At 46.4% G+C, this 17403-nt stretch overlaps 1 protein-coding gene across 1 annotated transcript; it reads left to right on the forward strand.

The window, feature by feature from the left end:
• On the forward strand, positions 1-17342 carry DNAJC11 (DnaJ heat shock protein family (Hsp40) member C11). Its single transcript, XM_058039324.1, has 16 exons — positions 1-82; positions 3436-3565; positions 3958-4031; positions 5222-5323; positions 9294-9422; positions 9959-10081; positions 10931-11004; positions 11903-12092; positions 13052-13137; positions 13582-13698; positions 14656-14811; positions 14929-14998; positions 15122-15179; positions 15809-15951; positions 16379-16508; positions 17092-17342. The coding sequence occupies exons 1-16, from the start codon at positions 11-13 to the stop codon at positions 17115-17117; spliced, it is 1680 nt and encodes a 559-aa protein (XP_057895307.1). The 5' UTR covers positions 1-10; the 3' UTR covers positions 17118-17342.
• Positions 17343-17403: the final 61 nt, after the last annotated feature.

Below are 17403 nucleotides of genomic sequence, written 5' to 3' on the forward strand. Positions count from 1 at the left end.
GGTCGGGACGATGGCGGCGGCCTTGGGCGAGGAGGCGCCGGACAACGAGGACTACTACGGGCTGCTGAACGTGCGCCGTGAGGTGCGGCCGCGGGGCCGCGCGGGGCCGCGCGGGGCCGGGCGGGGTGAGGCCAGACCCTCGTGTGCGCCCGGCGGGAGCGGCGCCCCTGCGGCGTGTCCTCCGCACGGGCCGGGCTGCTGCCGCTGCTGCTGGCGGCGGGGCGGGAGAGCTCGGGCCGGGCCGCGGGGCTCCCGGTTGGGTGAGTCGGGGGAGCGCCCGCTGAGGCCGGGAAATGCGGGGTTTGCTCCGAATTGCGGCGGTCTGGGCGCTGCCGGGGCGCTCCTGGTGCAGCTCCGCGCACGCCGCGCACACCCGCGTCCCCTGGGGCACGGCTGGGGAGGCTTCCCGAACCTCTCCAGTTTGGAAACAGCCAAGGATTTCTGCTAAACGTTTATCCCGCCAAAAAAAGGATCGAGAATCCTTGACTTCACTTTTAAGAATAGATGGGTATTTATTGGTGCGAGTTTGTTGCACTGGAACAGTTTGGAATTATTGGGAGATCACCGCTTTTTTTATGGTTATTATTAGGCAGATCTGCAAAGATCTGGATGTAGAAACTGTGCTGTAATATAGCTGTTATATATATATATATTTGTGTGTGTATAAATATGTATAAAAAGCCCATCCAGTCCATCAGCCTGGGTGTGGCCATTGTAGCTGGACAAGGCTCGTATTGAACCACCCCTGCTCCGTGCAATAGGATATCCAGACTTGGAAGCGATTCAGTCTGAGAGCTTGGAAGAATTCCCTTTGGAGCTCCTGGCAGCCCCTGAGCTGCAGGGACAGTCCCCTGTGCCTCGTGTGTAGGAATCGGCTGCATTCCCGAAGGAACAGCGTGTGATGGTCACGCTGTTTGCAGAACTCTCTGATGCTGAGCTCCTTTTTTAAAAGAAATCAAGCCCTTGTCTGGTTTAAAGCCGGCAAGGCCACGCTTGGACATTCCTTGGGAGCTTTCGTAATTCCCCTCCAAAACGTCAGCAGCGTGCAGAGGTTAAAACGGAGCTGGGAACCGCGCAGGGGTTGTGACTGCTGGGGAAAGTTTAATGGTTAACTTAGCCAGGTTCCAGAGCAGGACATTCAGGTTTTGTACAGCAGGGAGCTGGAAAGTGAATCAAAGGGGTCTGCAAGGGAGTAATTCCAACAGAGAGGAGTGGGTGCTTTGTTGAATATTGCTAATTATTTTCAGCAGTACTGTCCTGTAGTGGAAGTGGTGAGCAGCGTGTCTGGGTGCTGACACAGGGTGATGTGGCTTGGAGCTGCAGTGACCCCGTGGAGGCAGGATCCTGTGAGCAGGAATTGCTCTGTGTGTGTGTGAATGATTCATATTTCAGACATGTTAGCCTGCTAAAAACACGGTGCTGTGTTTGGGACCTTAAATGAGACCTTTCAATGTTGACCAGAATTTTGGTAATAAAAATGTAACTTACATGCTGTTATTTGTGACTGCATTTCCTGGCAGCCTAAAAACTATGTCAGGGTTTCTTTAGTGGTTTTGAAGAGGCTGTTGCTCATGGAATATTGAACCAATGACCCAAACTACTCAGTGATGATGAAATGCCCAATCTAACATTTTATTGAACATGGCATTTATGAAAAATGAACCTGCTCATTTCTATTATATAATCAATAGCACATTAAACCATTTATCATTAATTTGATTTAAAAATGCCATTTTGGGGCTATATGTTCCCCTGCCTTCCCAGTCGAGTTTAAATTTGATATCCGAGAAAGCACAAGGTAGTAAAAAGAAATAAGCTTAATTGTAGCTGTCCTTTCTGTCTTGGGACCAGCAAATTTGGCAGCTCCCCTTTTGCTGTATCATTTCAAAACAATAACAAGGAACAATACAAATACAAATGTGCAGAAAAAACATTCTGAGCTGTCCTCAAATCCAGACGGATTCCTGGCGTTGTAACACGAGTGTGTTTTTGTGATGGAAACCCTCCTTTGCCACAAGTGGTGAAAAAGATGTCACTTCAAGAAATTACCTTTTAGGAACTTTATATCCCCAGTGAAAGCTAGGAACCTGTGTCAGCTTTGCTTCTCAAAGGGTGTCAACAGTAAATGAAATTTGTGTCTATAAATCCACTTCTGAGTGCCCCTCTCACTGACTGCACTGGGTCCTGACTGGGGCAGCCCCTGGGGACGGCCTGGACCATCAGGTCTTGGTTATTTTACTCTGGATGTTCCTCCTGGAATGGCTTCCTGTGCCCAGGAACTGGTTCTTGCCTGGACAGTTTGGGAACTGGATGGTTGGGCTCTTCCAAGCTCTGCCTGGGGGAAGTTCTTGTTGATTTTAGCAACTGCACTTCTGAAAAGTCGTTTGTTAAGCAATCTCCAAGGAATGGGCATGAACAGGAACTGCAATGCAAGGGATGTAGCAGGGTGAGGTGAGAGAGGGGAGATTACCAAGGCTCTCTGGAGTCCAAAAATAACACTGCTGGGAGAGGGTAATGGAAGGAGCAGGGGTTTTTCCCTATTGATTCTGAAAGAGCCATCCCTGTCCTTGGAAGGAGGCCAGGGTTGCAGTAAAGGACAAGGGCAGGTTCATTTGTGTGTGGTGACAGACTGTTCTCATGGTTACCTGTCTGTGGATTTGTGGGCAGATGAGGCACCTTCCTCCTTCACAGCACAACACAGACCCTGCTGGGGAGCACAGTGGGGAGCACAGGGCAGGTGCTGAGATGAGAGCAGAACCATGGCTTTACATTTCTTACCTTTACAGCTGTGCTTTTGGATAGTTACAATGTCCTCTTGAGGGTTAAGATTGAAATATGAGTAGAATTTGTTGTACATCTCTGGATTTATATATTTTTATCTGAGATGACTTTGCTTTTTCCTGCTCTTCTGATTTGGAGGGCAATACCTGTATTATACAGTTGTATTAGGCAACTAATAAACTATATACAATTATAACACCTGTATTATATAGTTGTGTTAGGCAACTAATAGAACTATATACAACTATAATACCTGTATTATATATGTATTAGGCAACTGATAAAACTATATACATCTATATACAACTATAGTACCTGTGTTATATAGTTGTATTAGGCAATTACCTAATACCTGTATTAGGTGGTTGCCTAATACAACTAGTCTGAACATGAGTGGTGGGGTTTTTACATAATTTTTTATACCTGATTATGTACTGATGAGGTGCCTTGTTGCACTACAGATAGCGTGGACAATCCTGGTGTGATAATTGAATATTTTATTAACGTACGTAGCGAACCAATAACCCGGTTTTGATTTTAGTCCAAATTGATGCAACGTAACAGCTGACAGACTTCCCTTCCAGGACTGATTTTGAGAGTGGCCTTTTGGCAGTGGCCTTGGCTGTCCTTGCTGATTGTTGGTGGTTTCCACAGGCCTCCCAGGAGGAGCTGAAGGCAGCGTACCGCCGGCTGTGCATGCTCTACCACCCCGACAAGCACCGCGACCCCGAGCTCAAGAGCCAGGCTGAGCGTCTCTTCAACCTTGTCCACCAAGCCTATGAAGGTCAGGGGGAGGCTGAGCTTTGTAGGGGGGGTTCTAGGAAAGCTGTGTCTTCATGCTTTTTGAAGGTATTTATTATTGCGAAGTAATAATTAAATTTGGTGATAATTACCAATGCTGTTTCCTGCTGCTGTACCATATAATGCCATATAAATGCTGCAGGGAATGAGATGTGGAGTGTCTGTCTTACCTCCTGCATGTTGTAAATGGTCTTCTCATCACTTCCCTTACTTCTGAAGACCTCTTCCATAGGAGAATAAAGGCTGAAAAGCTTCAAATAGAGATATCATTTAATATTGTATTGATGAACTGCTGCATCTCTGGGTTCTGTTCCCTGTCACCTGGCCGTGGTCTCTATTTCTAGCAAGTTCTTATATTTTGGTTTCAATTTGCAGTGCTTAGTGATCCACAGACCAGAGCCATCTATGACATATATGGGAGGAGAGGACTGGAGATGGAAGGCTGGGAGGTGAGAGAAATTGAGAACATTCTGGCCAGTGGCCTTGACTAAGCCCACCCTTATCTGCCATGGTTCTATCAGCTGCACTGACACCTGGCTGGTAATAAATGCCTCTTGGTTTGAAGGCATCCTTGGTTAGTTATTTCTGTCTGTCTCTGTCCCTGCTGGAACATCATGATGGATTTCCAGAGAACCCTTTGGTTTTGCACTTGACAAGAGAACAATAAACCTGACACTCAGAGTTCCCTGGAAGGATATTACCATGACAGGCAACATCTTTATCTGAGACAAATGTGTCATTATTGTCCATCTAGCCCCCTTTTTCATCCAAAACTTGTTTTTTTCAGCATCAACTAGCTTCTGAGTTTGAAATTACTTTTTTCTTCCTGGGCTTTTTGGGGTGGGTCAAGCTGGGTTTTTTTTATGTGTTTGGTTTAGTTTTGGTTGGGTTTTATGGGCTTGGAAACAGAACTTGTCCATTCATATCTGTCCAGCTCTGGAGTCCCTTGCTAGCCTCTGCCAGCCCTGGTTGATTGCACTATGCTGCTTGAAGCAGAATCCTGTGGTATTGGGCCAGGTCAGCACCAAGGTCAAACTTGGAGTCAGTTGCTAGAAATGTGGAGCAGATCCAGCATGTAACAGATGCTTTGAAAAACAGATTTTTTTAACTGCTTTTGGCAGACTTGATCTTATTTTGAAGAGCCAAATCCAATACTCTTTCTGTCCATTCCAAAACTGGGCCTATATAAAACCCTCATTCCCCGACCCATGTCAGGTAAGCAGCTGTGAACCAGCACAGCCTGAAATCACACAGCTCTTGTGGAATCAATTTACCTCAGCCCAGAGACATTCAGTTATTTTCATTTTTGTGTCCACACCTGGTAGAGCAGTTAATGGATCACTGAGGGTTACAGCTGCACTGCAGTGTCTTGTACTTGTGGTTGGACAGCTCTTTGCCCTGGTTTTGTCAAGGAAATGGAAACAACAAAACCATTTTCTGTTCTCTCAAGGCATGGGGTTTTCTCTCATGCTTGCCCTTTGATCTGGCCTGGTTCCAAACTCTGATTGTTGAAATTGGCTTTCAGCAGCTGGGGCAGTGTGTTAGTGCATCCTGCACCCAAGGCTCTGAACCCCAGCACTGCAATGCCCTGAGCAGCCTCTGTCTGATAATGGTTTGGTTTTCGTTGCTTTTTGAGCAGGTTGTGGAACGAAAGAGAACTGCAGCTGAAATCAGGGAAGAATTTGAGCGTCTGCAGAGGGAGAGGGAAGAGAGGAGACTGCAGCAGAGAACTAATCCAAAGGTAAGCAAAGACTTAATCCTGGTCTCAAGAGTGGGTCTGTAATTATCACCAGTGTGCAGGGGGTGCTGAGCCTAGGTGAGGGCCCAGAGGAAAGAGCCCCTCAGGTGTCTGCACTTGCTGCATGACTTCCTCTCCTTTGCATATGCAGTTTCTCTGCATAACATAGGGCAAACAGTTCATTTTTTGAACAATTCCTTACTGAATGTTCTTCTTCTCTTAGCAAAACATGTTGAGACAAAACACCTTTTTCAGCAATTTTCAGAAAATAGACCTAACACTGAAATATTTATGATTTCTTTCCAAGTTTACTAAATAATTGTAACTCGCTGCAGTTACCTGACAGGTTTTCCCCTTGGCATTGCTGCCGTGTCACAACAATGCAGGGAGCTGTTCAAATGCATCTTGAAACCAGCAACAAATCTGAAGCATCCCTAAGCCAGCTGGGCAGCAGCACAGTGAGCAAAGTCAATCTGAACAGGGTTAGTGCCTGGTTTTGGAAAGGGTGATCGTGTCCTCAGGGTGAGATTCATCCTGGATGCTGTTCCCATCTCAGTCTGTTTGAGCTGTGTCTGACTCACCTCAGCTCACCTTGGCTGGTCAGAGGTGCTCAGGAATCCATCCCATTGGGATGGACATGGCAATTGGCCAGAGTATCCATACCTCAGACTCGAGGTGTCTTTGCTGGCTCTTGGCTTGACGAATTTGTGAGGCAAACCTGGGGTTTGTCAGGATGGTCCCTGACTGAAGTTTCAAAGCTTGTTGAATCACAAAAATCTTGGTTCTTATGCAATGACTAACATTATCCAAGAGCTGCATTTACTATTAACTAAATGAATTCATACATTAATGTAAAAGCACAGTGTCTTCTGAGTGGACAGATGTGGGATTGCAATGGTGCTTAGGACTGGATCTTAAGGAAAACATCCAGCTAAGCAGAGCTGTAATATTCTGAGACATTCACCTTGGCACCACCTTTGGATGTGCACTGCTCTTAGCAAAGCACTTGTGCTGTCCAGATCTGCAGGCTGTGGGTAGTTTATAGACACTAAGAACTGCTTTGTACTAGAAGGGTAAACAAGCATAAAGTGTTGTGTGAGTATCTGTTGGCAGCTTTATTCCAGGCAGGAAGGGATTTCTGTGTGCCACAAGCCAGGCAGGGCAAACTCTCCCTGCTGGAGGTGTGGGTGAGTGGGGTCACAGAGGTGTTTGCAGAGAGGGGCATGGTTATCTCCCACTCTGCTGCTCCCTGCTGCAGGAATGTGACATTTTCCCTGCCGTGGCTGCGAGCTGCACTGTGAGCCTGTGTCCTGGGATAAAATTAGCCATCTGGGTGTTTACAGCAATTGCAGGCTGGCAGCTGATGGAAATGCCTCTCCAGGCAGTGTTCCCGTGGAATTGGGGAGCACAGCTGTGATCATTTCATACACGAGCACAAGTTATTTTAAAATTTCCAACGTTTTGTCGGTTCTATAAAACAGTTTCACAAAAATAAAGCATTTTAACCAGAAATGTTGAGCAATAACCAGATGTAGGCAATTTGGAGGGTTGAAATTGAGTCTCCTATTTGCTTTTAGAGCTTTGTTTTTGCTTTCAAAGATGTGCAGAAGGGTTGAAAAGTTCATTACTAGGTTTAAGAAGAACCACTTCCTGTTAGGAGAAATTAAATCCAGTTATTTTCCTGCTGTGGAAGGTCAATATGTAAGGAACACAAGTGCCTCAAGGCAAAGCCTGAGGTATCACTTTCCTGAAGGTAAATCCCTAGGTAAAAAGTAAGGAGGAAGTATATTTTCCTCTGGCACACCTGCAAATACCATCAGTGAAGCCTGTTACCTTTTCACAGGCTGGCAAATAAAGGTGATTTTAAAATTTAATCCCAGCTCTGATGTTCCATAGTGCCACTCCTGCTTCCTGCCCTGCTGAGCTGCTGCAGTGTGGGCAGCACTGACTCCTGAGCAGGAGTTCCAGCTCTCTCCTGCTGCCCTTCCTTTGGGGAGAGCTCCTCCATGCTCAGAGCAGGTGGGAGCTGGGAGCAGCAGCAAAATCCCCTCCATTATCCGGAGGCATAGGGGTGCTCTTGTTCTCTGGGAATATTTTTAACTTTGCCATCTGCTGCTTTTCCTGTGCTTGTGCCTGAACCAGTTTCCTTGCCAGGATCCACAGAGCTCCCAGGGTGACTTCACCTGCTTGGCAGGAGCTGGAGGGTCTGCCCAGGGTCCACCTCTGACCTCAGGGGAAGGCAGAAGAGTTAGAGGGAGACACTCCTTTCCTCTGAGCAGATCTTGTGGATTTTCATGGAGAGGTTCAGGTGTTTTCCTTTTTTTCCTTGGGAGGGATATTTGCTGTACAACTCATACATGGGAAAAAGGAAATCTTAGCATTTTGAATGTGTTTTAGAGAAAAGAGGTGCAATGAATTTCAGGAATGCATGTGGATCTTGGTGCATCTTTCCAAAGGGTGCAGCATTGTGGCACCAGTAAGCCAAGTACAGCAAGATTGTCTCCAAGTGGGTGTTTGCTAGCACAGGACTGAGCCCTCACAGGGTGGTTAGAGGTTTTCCATTGCTTCCCTCTTCTTTTGGCCTGGTTTCAAGGAACAGCATGGCACAGGAGAGGGCTGAAACTAGAGAAGCTGTAGGGTCTGGAGTCACTTGAAGGTGACTTTGCAGATGGTTCCTGAAAGTGCAGGAAGGGCAGAAGCTGGTTGTTGGTGCCACCACCATGCAGAACAATGGATGTAATTGCTCTGAAATTCACCAGCTGCCAAGGCTGGTTAGTAACCAGCTGGGGCACAGCCCCTGTTCCAGGATTCAGCTGGAAATAACCACACCTTTCAGTTTTAAAATATTTATCTAATTTTTGCTTCATGAGAAAATAAACACTGAGAAGAGGCTGGGAATCTCCACAGCAAATAGATAGCCTGGGAGCCCAGGCAGAGAAAAGGTTCCAGTCCTGTCAGACTCTGCAATTCTTCCATTATTTACAGACCAGCATTTTATTAGAGTGGAGCAATCAAGGAAAAAATGCTCCCTCAGACTGAAATAAGGATTTATTCCAGCCATGCTTGGCCTGAGTGTGGATGGGGTTTGTAGCTGCCCAGCTATTGAGTTCCATGTACAAACTGCTCCGAGTTCAGTCTGTGCTTGTGCACAGAGGGGGGTTTTTATTGCAATCCATATGTTTTATAGGAGCTGGGATGCTGTCAGATGGGTCCATAGGGAAGGCTTCCAAAGCCTCTTGAAGTTATATGACCCAGACAAGTACCTAATTGTGCTCTTTTCAAAGAAACACACTCCTGCAGTTAGTCTGAGGGAGCACAGCAGCAGGTAGCCAGGCTATTGTGCTGTGGCCTAGTTTTTTGTAGGAATAAGTTTTTCTATAGTCTGAGAAAGGAAATATTTACCACTTGCTAAGAGTATGTCTTTTTCAAGCCTTCCTTCTGATCACAAAATACAAACTAGAAGAAGAAATCAAAATATTTTGCTAACAAGGTCAATTGCAAGTGAATTGTACAGTTCAGTACTAAGTTGGTTCAGGTAACTCATAAGAAGGAGCCTGTAGAGGTTTTCTGTCCAAGTTCCATTGAGGAAAATCAATTTCTAGAATATGGTATTTCAGCTTTTAAATACTGACAGAGAACAGTCATTTGTGGGGAAAAAAGAAACCTGCTGTGTAAAGGTGTTCTACCTGCTTCTGTAATGTGTCACTATAGAAGAATTACCTCCTGGGATTGCAAGTTGAGTTTGTGCTGAAAAACTGCCTTTTCTCCAGTCTGTTTGATGATTTATATTGCTGTTTTGAAATATTGAAATCATTCACTTTTGTTTTGTGCATTAGGAAATGCATTTTAGAGAGGTAAAAGTAATTGCAGAGCAGTGGAAAGCTGCACAAAAATGTAATCATACCCAGGGATGGTTCTGTGCATGCCAGATGTTTGCTAATGCTGAATGCCTGTTTCCCTTGTCATCCCTCAGGGAACAATTAGTGTGGGAATAGATGCCACTGACCTGTTTGATCGCTATGATGAGGAGTATGAAGATGTGCCTGGGAGCAGCTTTCCCCAGATTGAGATCAACAAAATGCACATATCCCAGTCCATCGAGGTGAGGAGGGTGAACTCTGCCGTGCGAGCGGGGCGTGAGTGAGTGCAGAGCACAGAGCACAGAGCACTCTGCTCCTGCCTCTCAGCAGGGTTTGGGGGGGACAGCACAGGTGGGAAGAGGCAGCTTGGGGCCAGCAGAATGCTTGGTTGGCTCTAGAGCCTTTGGGCACCTGGTCCTGCCCTCCTGGCAGGGAGATGCTCAGTGCCCAGTTCTCACTGAATGGGATGTGTTCAGTGTATGGCACCCGGTCCTGAGCATGGGCATAAGGAAAAGGATGGGAAGCATTTCCTCTTGCAGAGAATTGTAGAAATTTAGTCTGCTGGAGAGATGAGAATGGTTTACAGCTCAAGGTCAGGTGGTACATTACAGGTGTCACAATTATCTGGTACTGTAAGAATTATCTGACTTTTTGCCATGCTTGATGTTGGACTACAGAACCATTTACACTCTGCAGTGGTGATTATGTCCTTGCAGAACATGCACTAAATGTGTGAACTGGGATCAGAGGTACTTGAAACAATATATTCCTTTTTCAGGCACCCCTGACTTCCACAGATACAGCAATACTGTCTGGAAACCTTTCCACCCAGAATGGGAATGGAGGGGGATCAATTAATCTTGCACTGAGACGAGTGACATCTGCCAAGGGATGGGGAGAGGTAAGAGTACCCCTGTTGTGCAATTTTATATTCAATCTATTACTTGATGTTCTATTTTTTGGGGAGCAGCTTTAGCTGTGGTTCATCTCTCATTTTCTATGTTCTGTAAAATGTAGAAAAATTAATTCTTCAAGGAATTTGAGACAAAGCCTTGTTTTTTCTTTTTTTTTGTCTCCATTTGGCAATTTGGACTTTACCTGTGCAGACAGAATTATTACCTGATGTCTCTTGTCTTTCTGATTGCTCTGTCTGAAGGCACAGTGCTGTGAGAAGGCCTTTTAGGGCAGTGTGATAGTTGGCCTTTGCTTCCAAAACTGCTTTGCTTGCATGGGAAGAAGTTATGGGGGAAATAGTTTGAGCCCCCCCAGCAGATCTGAGCAGCTGGAAGGTCCCACATTGCACCTGCAAGCTGGGCTGTGTTTGAGGTGCTCATGACATTGCTGGTACAGCTGGCACTGCCTGCGCCTTCCTTCTTGCACATGAGCTCCTGCTAGCCTGCTTCCTCAGCTTGGGAGAGTGGGAGTCTTCCTCTCAGTTGAGATTCACATACTGAAGGCTTTTGGTTTGCATCAGGGTTTTTGTGAGAGTTTTCTCCACGTTCCCAGGTGCCAGCAGCAATCACCTGTAGCTTTACAAAACAGGCTTTGTTTTACCCGTGAGCTCCGACTCAGTGAGACACCTTTTCTTCTTCTGAGTGCAAAGCTGAAGAGAAGGCAGGGTGCTGAAAGAGGTGGTAAATGTCACTCACATGTGTCAAACAGCTGTGATGAAAATGATGCTGGTGCCATACTTTGTCACTGTTGTAAAGGATGATTTCCTCTAACACTCTGGCACTGTGTATTCCAACAGTTGGAGTTTGGAGCTGGAGACCTTCATGGACCTCTCTTTGGGCTGAAGATATTTCGTAATCTTACCCCAAGATGGTAAATATTAGAAAAATGGTTTATATGCCACAATAAGAAGCTAAATTACTTGAGATCTCTTCCACATCAATTTTGGATTAGTTTTCTGTCCTACACAATAAGGTGTTTACACTTCAGACTTGAGGTCATACTTGTGTTGTCAAAATGCTTGCATTCTTTCTGGGTGTTGGTGCCCTCATTTTTCATATTTCCAGTTAAGGAGGGTCTGTGTTCCACATCCTTAGATTTGTACTTGATCTTGTCATGATTCATCATACTTGAGGCAGAGCAACAGAAGTTTGCTCTGGGAACAGAACAAGAAATGGGGAACTCTTTTGAGGCTTCCATGTGTGAGAGGGAGTTTCTGACAGCAAAACAGGAGATGAAAATAATGCCAAATTTGCCACCAGTGTCATATCTGTTCACAAATGAAGTCTCAGGTTGCAAAGGAGAATCCAAGGTAAGGCCTGTGATTGGAGCCACATGTCAGAGCATCATAGGAGCTCATGTAGGTTCCCTCTGTTTACATTTTCAGATGTAGTGCATCTGCCATTCCTCAGAGCCTGTACAGGATTCTTGTTCCCTGGGGAATGCTTTAGCACTGGTTTTTAGGATTACTGAATAGCAGGGCTGCTCTGTGCCAGCAGCCCAGTGTGCTGTTCTGCAGAGAGCAGGATGTTACCTGCACAGGGCAGGAAGGGGAAGGCTGGGTGCCTGGACACAGACAATAAAACAAGTGCTCTTCTGGACACTGCTGTGGTCAGGGCAGTCTGAATTAATTTTTACTTTTCCCTGAAAGCCTTGCAGGATGGTCTCTGGGCACTCAGTAAAAATTCCTGGGCAAGAAAGACTCTGAAGCCAGCTGGGAGCCTGTGGTTTTTTTTTTTTTCCCCTGACAAATTTTTCCTCATGTTTCTAGTTTCATCACCACAAACTGTGCCCTGCAGTTCTCATCGCGCGGGGTCCGCCCCGGCCTCACCACGGTCCTGGCCCGAAACCTGGACAAGAACACCATGGGCTACCTGCAGTGGAGGTGGGGCATCCAGTCAGCCATGAACACCAGCATTGTCCGGGACACCAAAAGCAGCCACCTCACCCTGGCAATGCAGGTGAGAGCCACAGGCAGCACAGGGATCCTGTGGGAGAGAGCAGCCTCACCTGCCTGGCCCAGCAGTGTTTTGCTCTCCGGAATTTGCTGTTTATTGCAGCCTGAGATACATGAAAAGTCTCTGTTTCAGCCCACACGTTTGAAGAATGAGTTGGAGTTCTTCAGTTCTCAGTCTCAAGAGTTGTTTATTGTATCTTATCTATAAATTTTTTTCTCCTGTCCAGCCAAGGTCTGCTCAGCAGGACAATTCGTGGTACACTGCCTGTCCCCAGGGCAGTGTTATCTCTTTATACTACAAACTAGATATAACAACTTTACAATTACTTTCCAATACCTATCACCTATGTCAGACAGTGAGTTTCTACTCTAAACCAATCCCAAAGTGCCAACATCACAGCAGAAGATGGAGGTAGAGAAGAAGAAGAAAAGCGGGACACACCCAAGTCCCTCCATCTTGTCCCCAAAACCCCCATTCTAAAAACCCCAAAATCTACTTTTGCACCTAGTGATAATTTTATTATTACACTACTTAAACTTCTGTGGCTTTCAGGCCTTCATACAAAGCTGGTAATTTGCTCCACGGGTCATAATCAAACCCCCAGGTGTTCTGGGCTGTGTGCCAGGGTCTCTGAGCCCCCTGGCAGGGGTTCTGGCACCTCTGGACACCCAGAGGGATGTGCTGAGTTCTGACATTTTGCCTTGGGATTACAGGTTAAGGAAGCAATTGGTGTATCTTGTGATAGACCTAAGATAAGTCACCAGCTGTTTGGCAGAGCAGAGCTCTTGGCATTGTCATAGGTGATGTGGGTCAGCTTACAGTAGGGTCAGGACAACATGGACAGCAGAATTTGTAAGTGGCAAGCACTGCTTTGTGTTCTGTGCTTCTGTTGAGAAAGGAAATTGGGGAGGCAGCAGTGGCCAAGGGTATGTTCTGATATGTTTGTGCCTCTTGTGTTTCAGCTGGGAATCCCCCATTCTTTCATGATGGTCAGTTACCAGCACAAGTTTCAGGATGAGGATCAAACACGAGTGAAAGGTTCTCTCAAGTAAGTGCTCAAGAGGGAATTCACATTGCTCACAGCCTGAGGACTCTGTCCTCTCCTGCTGCTGTAGGCCTGCAGGTTCCACACAAACCAAATGCTTCTGTGGCCCTTGGGAGCCTGCTTTTCACTCTTTAAATCTGGTAAATGCTGAAGTGAATGTCTTGAAGGCTTGGCCCTGTGTGCCTCTGCACTTCAGTGGAACTAATGATACTTGTGTATGATATCTCTGTATCATCCCCCATAAGAAAGCCAGAAGTTCTTGTTCACTACTTAGCAAGCTGGAAGTTCTCATCTCACCTTGGAGGTACAATGTGAATCTTCCAGAGGCCAACATCTGCTGCAAACAGATGCATTTCCATGCTTTACTTGTTTGGGAATTACAGGATTCAGTAAAGAGAAATTCAAGTGTCTTCTCTGTCTTAACAGTTCTTGGTTCTGTCATTCTAGGGTGGGTTTCTTTGGGACCATAGTGGAGTATGGAGCAGAGAGGAAGATCTCCAGGCACAGTGTTCTAGGAGCCACTGTCAGCGTTGGTGTTCCTCAAGGAGTGTCCTTGAAAATCAAGTCAGTTCAAGATCTCAACTCTTTATTACAGATGCTGACCATAACCTCCATGATTCTATTTCCAGTATTCAGGTGGGAAGGTGCCAGTCCCAGGTCAATACAGGTGTATTGATACATCACTGGGAGAGGGTGCAGCTGCCCTCAACCCTAATGCAAGCTGTAAGCCCATCATAAGCAGTGGGTGCTTTCCACTGGTGTGACTCAAAGCCTGGGCCAGCTCTGTGTGTGTGTGTGTGCATCAGAATATTCTGAAATGCAGCTTAAATTGATATTTGGAGCACTCTGGTAAGTGAATGGAAGATTTCTGAAGGTGTTAGTAGAGGTGGATTCCATGTGTATTGTGCTGTATACAAGTGAATGCTTGAATTAGGGAATTGTCATTGCCTAATGCAGGTGATTGTACCATTAACAAGGTGCAGTTCACAGAAGGACAGAGCTCATTAAGTGTCCCTGTGCTGTGTTGTACTTGAACTGGGGCCAGCTGCAGGTGGGGTGTGAAACTGCTGAAGGGCCTGAAGAATTCAGGCCCAAGGAAACTCATGTTTTCTAAAACGAATATTGTTACAGACATCAGAAAAATATTCATAAACACCTGCCCTGAAGGCCTATGCCAGTGTTATGAGCACAGGCCTTCTCTAGAAGCATTTGCTCTTCTTTCATGAGGATGTTCGTCCCTTTTTCAGTTGAAATTAATGACCAAGCAAATTCTCCTAAGATTAAAAAAAGAACTTTAGAATGGTCAGGTATATCACGAGCTACTGCTTCAAAGTCTGGCTCTGGCTGGTGTCAGCTGCCTTTTCTGCCGTTGGCTTTTTCACTTTATCATGCTTTTCACATTTTGAGCTCCTCATTCATCTCCCCTTGGTTCATCAGCAAGCACTGCTGCTAAGTGTGCTTCATCAGGCACATCCAGCTCTGCTTTTCCTCTTACCATCCCTCTGCTCTTCTTTGTTGCAGGCTGAATAGGGCCAGCCAGACCTACTTCTTCCCTGTCCATCTAACAGATCAGCTGCTTCCCAGTGCTGTGTTCTATGCCACCGTGGGACCTCTCGTTATCTACTTTGCCATGCACAGGCTGGTCATCAAACCCTACCTCAGGGCACAGAAGGAGAGGTGAGCTTGCACATTCCTCAGGAAGTTTTTTTGGGCTTATTTGTGTGAGTCTGAGGGGTGGGTAAGGAGACCCTGCCAGTTTCTGCCTGAATCCCAGCTCTGCCTTCCTTCTGCCAGGGAGCTGGAGAAGCAGCGGGAGAGCACAGCCAGTGACATCCTACAGAAGAAACAGGAGGCTGAAGCAGCAGTGAGTCTTTCTTGTAACTCAGTCCCCTTAGTGAAAGGAAACTCTTTTCACTCTGGACCGTTCTCCTTTGGCCACAGTGTGTGACCCTGTGTGATTTCTGCTCTGCCATTTGTGTCGTGACAGGTCCGGTTAATGCAGGAGTCAGTCCGAAGGATAATTGAAGCAGAGGAAGCCAGAATGGGTAAAAATTATAATATAATTTACTTGTTATATAAATTTGGAGAGAAGAAGGAACAATGCAAAGGTGTTGTTTCTTCATTCCCTCTCCTGATGAAGTGCAGCTTAATTGCTGCTGTGCCCATACTGGGGGAGCCCCATTATGACTCAGCTCCAGGTGCCTGAGCTTAGGAGGGATCACAGAATATTATCTTGGGACATGGTGTGAAGTGGATCAACAGACTGAAGACAACAGTCTGGAATTACCTCTTCCCCAGAGAGAGATGTGTCTATAAAAAGGTGCAAAAGTTGATGTCTGAAATTCAGCTTTCACTGATTTCTCCCTTACATGGTTTGCTCCTGGATCATAATGGGAATCTGGTCTCTTATGGTTACTAGCAGTTTTCCACAGAATCTTCCAAAGTGAACTGAAATCCACTTGGACTGTCACATCAGTGTGACACTGAGGTCCTGTCACTCCATTCTAGTGCTCAAGGTTACTAACAAACACCCAAGAAAAATGCTGTTCTTTGTTGGGAAGTGTGGGTCCAGGCTAGGAGAATTAGATCTCACTGAAAGCAAGACAAAATGCTGGGATGGTCTTTTTGTCAGTGGAAGCCTTCCATCACAGTTGTGATTTCCTGGGAAATGCAGGTCTGATTGTAGTGAATGCCTGGTATGGGAAGTTTGTTAACGACAACAGCAGGAAGAATGAGAAGGTGAAGGTTATAGATGTGACTGTGCCTCTGCAGTGCTTGGTGAAGGACTCTAAACTCATCCTTACAGAGGCCTCCAAGGTAAGTAAATGTTCTGTCAATGCCCAGATTCAGGGACTCAAATGTGTGGCCCAGAATTTTGTTTGAACCATGTGGTGTCCTGCCAGGGTATCTCTCCAGTGGCTCTGCATCAATTCACAGATGCCATTTACCTACCAAGTATTTATTACAAATTTCCAGGAACTTTTGTTTCTTGGGGCTTTCCCAGTGCCAGTGGGACAGTGAGTGCTACAGACCTTGAAATTTGCCAACCCCCTGGTTTACTTTTATGCACCAAAAACTTGTGTAAATGATTCCCCAGTGTCTTAACTTGCTGGCAGCAAAACTCCTTTTATTTTTTTTTTCCTTTATGATACGTTGTCCTTGGCAGTAATAAATGTTTTTGGCCAAGCTGGAGAGCCGTGAAAGTCCATTCCCTGATGCTCAGTCTGTCCTTCTCTGGTTCAAGGCTGGGCTGCCAGGCTTCTACGACCCCTGTGTGGGTGAGGAGAAGAGTTTGAAAGTGCTTTATCAGTTCCGAGGAGTTCTGCACCAGGTGATGTCAGCTGACAATGAGGCCCTTAGGATACCAAAGCAATGTGAGTAGCACAGACTGCCCAACATCTTCCTTGGGAAACCAGAAATGAACTGCTTCAGCTCTGTGGTGAGGCACACAGAACTGGGGTTCAGAACTGGAATGGGCTGATCATGGCTTGCCTCTGGAGTAAGGCCCAAAAGACCTCAGCAGCAGCTCTGCAGCTGTTTGTACCAGCTAGTCTGTTTCTCTAATCGTGGGTGGAAGCAGAGGCCTCCCACAGGTGCCAGTGTCCTTCTGTGCAGTTTGCAGCACTTGGTGGACATTTGGGGACTGAATTCGATGTATGAAGGCCTGAGTCAGATTTCTTCCTTGTCCCCATTTATCTGACCAAAATATTTTCCCTGCTGGAATAGCTCTGTGAAACTATTATCTGCTTGTGGCAACTTTTACTGGCACTCCTGTGGCTCTGGTGGGTTGGCTCAAGGGCACAGACCTCTGTTTGCTCTAGACCAGCTCCCTGCCCAGTGTGAGCAGCACATCCAACAGCTTCCAGAAGTGCATGGGAGGTTTATTTGAGTTGTGTCTAATTAGCAGCCAGAAGTGTTGCTACCTGTCCTTGGTACAGTTCCTTGTTCTCCCCGCAGCTCACAGGATCGATGCCGACGGCTAATCCGGGAACGCGCGTCCCCCACGGTACCTGGCTCCACAGAAACTGCAAAACCTCCCCCGGACGCTGCCAGTTTGAACAGAGACACTTTTATTTTTACTGTCTGTACAGCAGGAGGTGTCCTGCTGGTTCTGTTAGGGACGAAAGGACAGACCCTGCTGCTGCAGGCGGCTCCCAGGCAATATCTGAGTTGTGGCTCGGTACCCAATAAAGCAGCGTGACTCTGAGTGCACAGTGCTTTCTGCAGGGGCTCAGGGCCTCCTGCTCCCAGCTTCCTGCACTCACACTT

Source organism: Melospiza georgiana, chromosome 22, assembly GCF_028018845.1.
Source record: "Melospiza georgiana isolate bMelGeo1 chromosome 22, bMelGeo1.pri, whole genome shotgun sequence".
Lineage (NCBI taxonomy): Eukaryota > Metazoa > Chordata > Aves > Passeriformes > Passerellidae > Melospiza > Melospiza georgiana.

What these genes read in the sequence shown, in the direction of transcription:
- DNAJC11 (XM_058039324.1), top strand. Translation starts at nt 11, where the DNA reads ATGGCGGCGGCCTTGGGCGAGGAGGCGCCGGACAACGAGGACTACTAC. An exon ending in TGGAGATGGAAGGCTGGGAG is followed by an intron (nt 4,032 to 5,221) that starts GTGAGAGAAATT and finishes CTTTTTGAGCAG; the next exon opens with GTTGTGGAACGAAAGAGAAC. An exon ending in CCTTAGGATACCAAAGCAAT is followed by an intron (nt 16,509 to 17,091) that starts GTGAGTAGCACA and finishes TTCTCCCCGCAG; the next exon opens with CTCACAGGATCGATGCCGAC.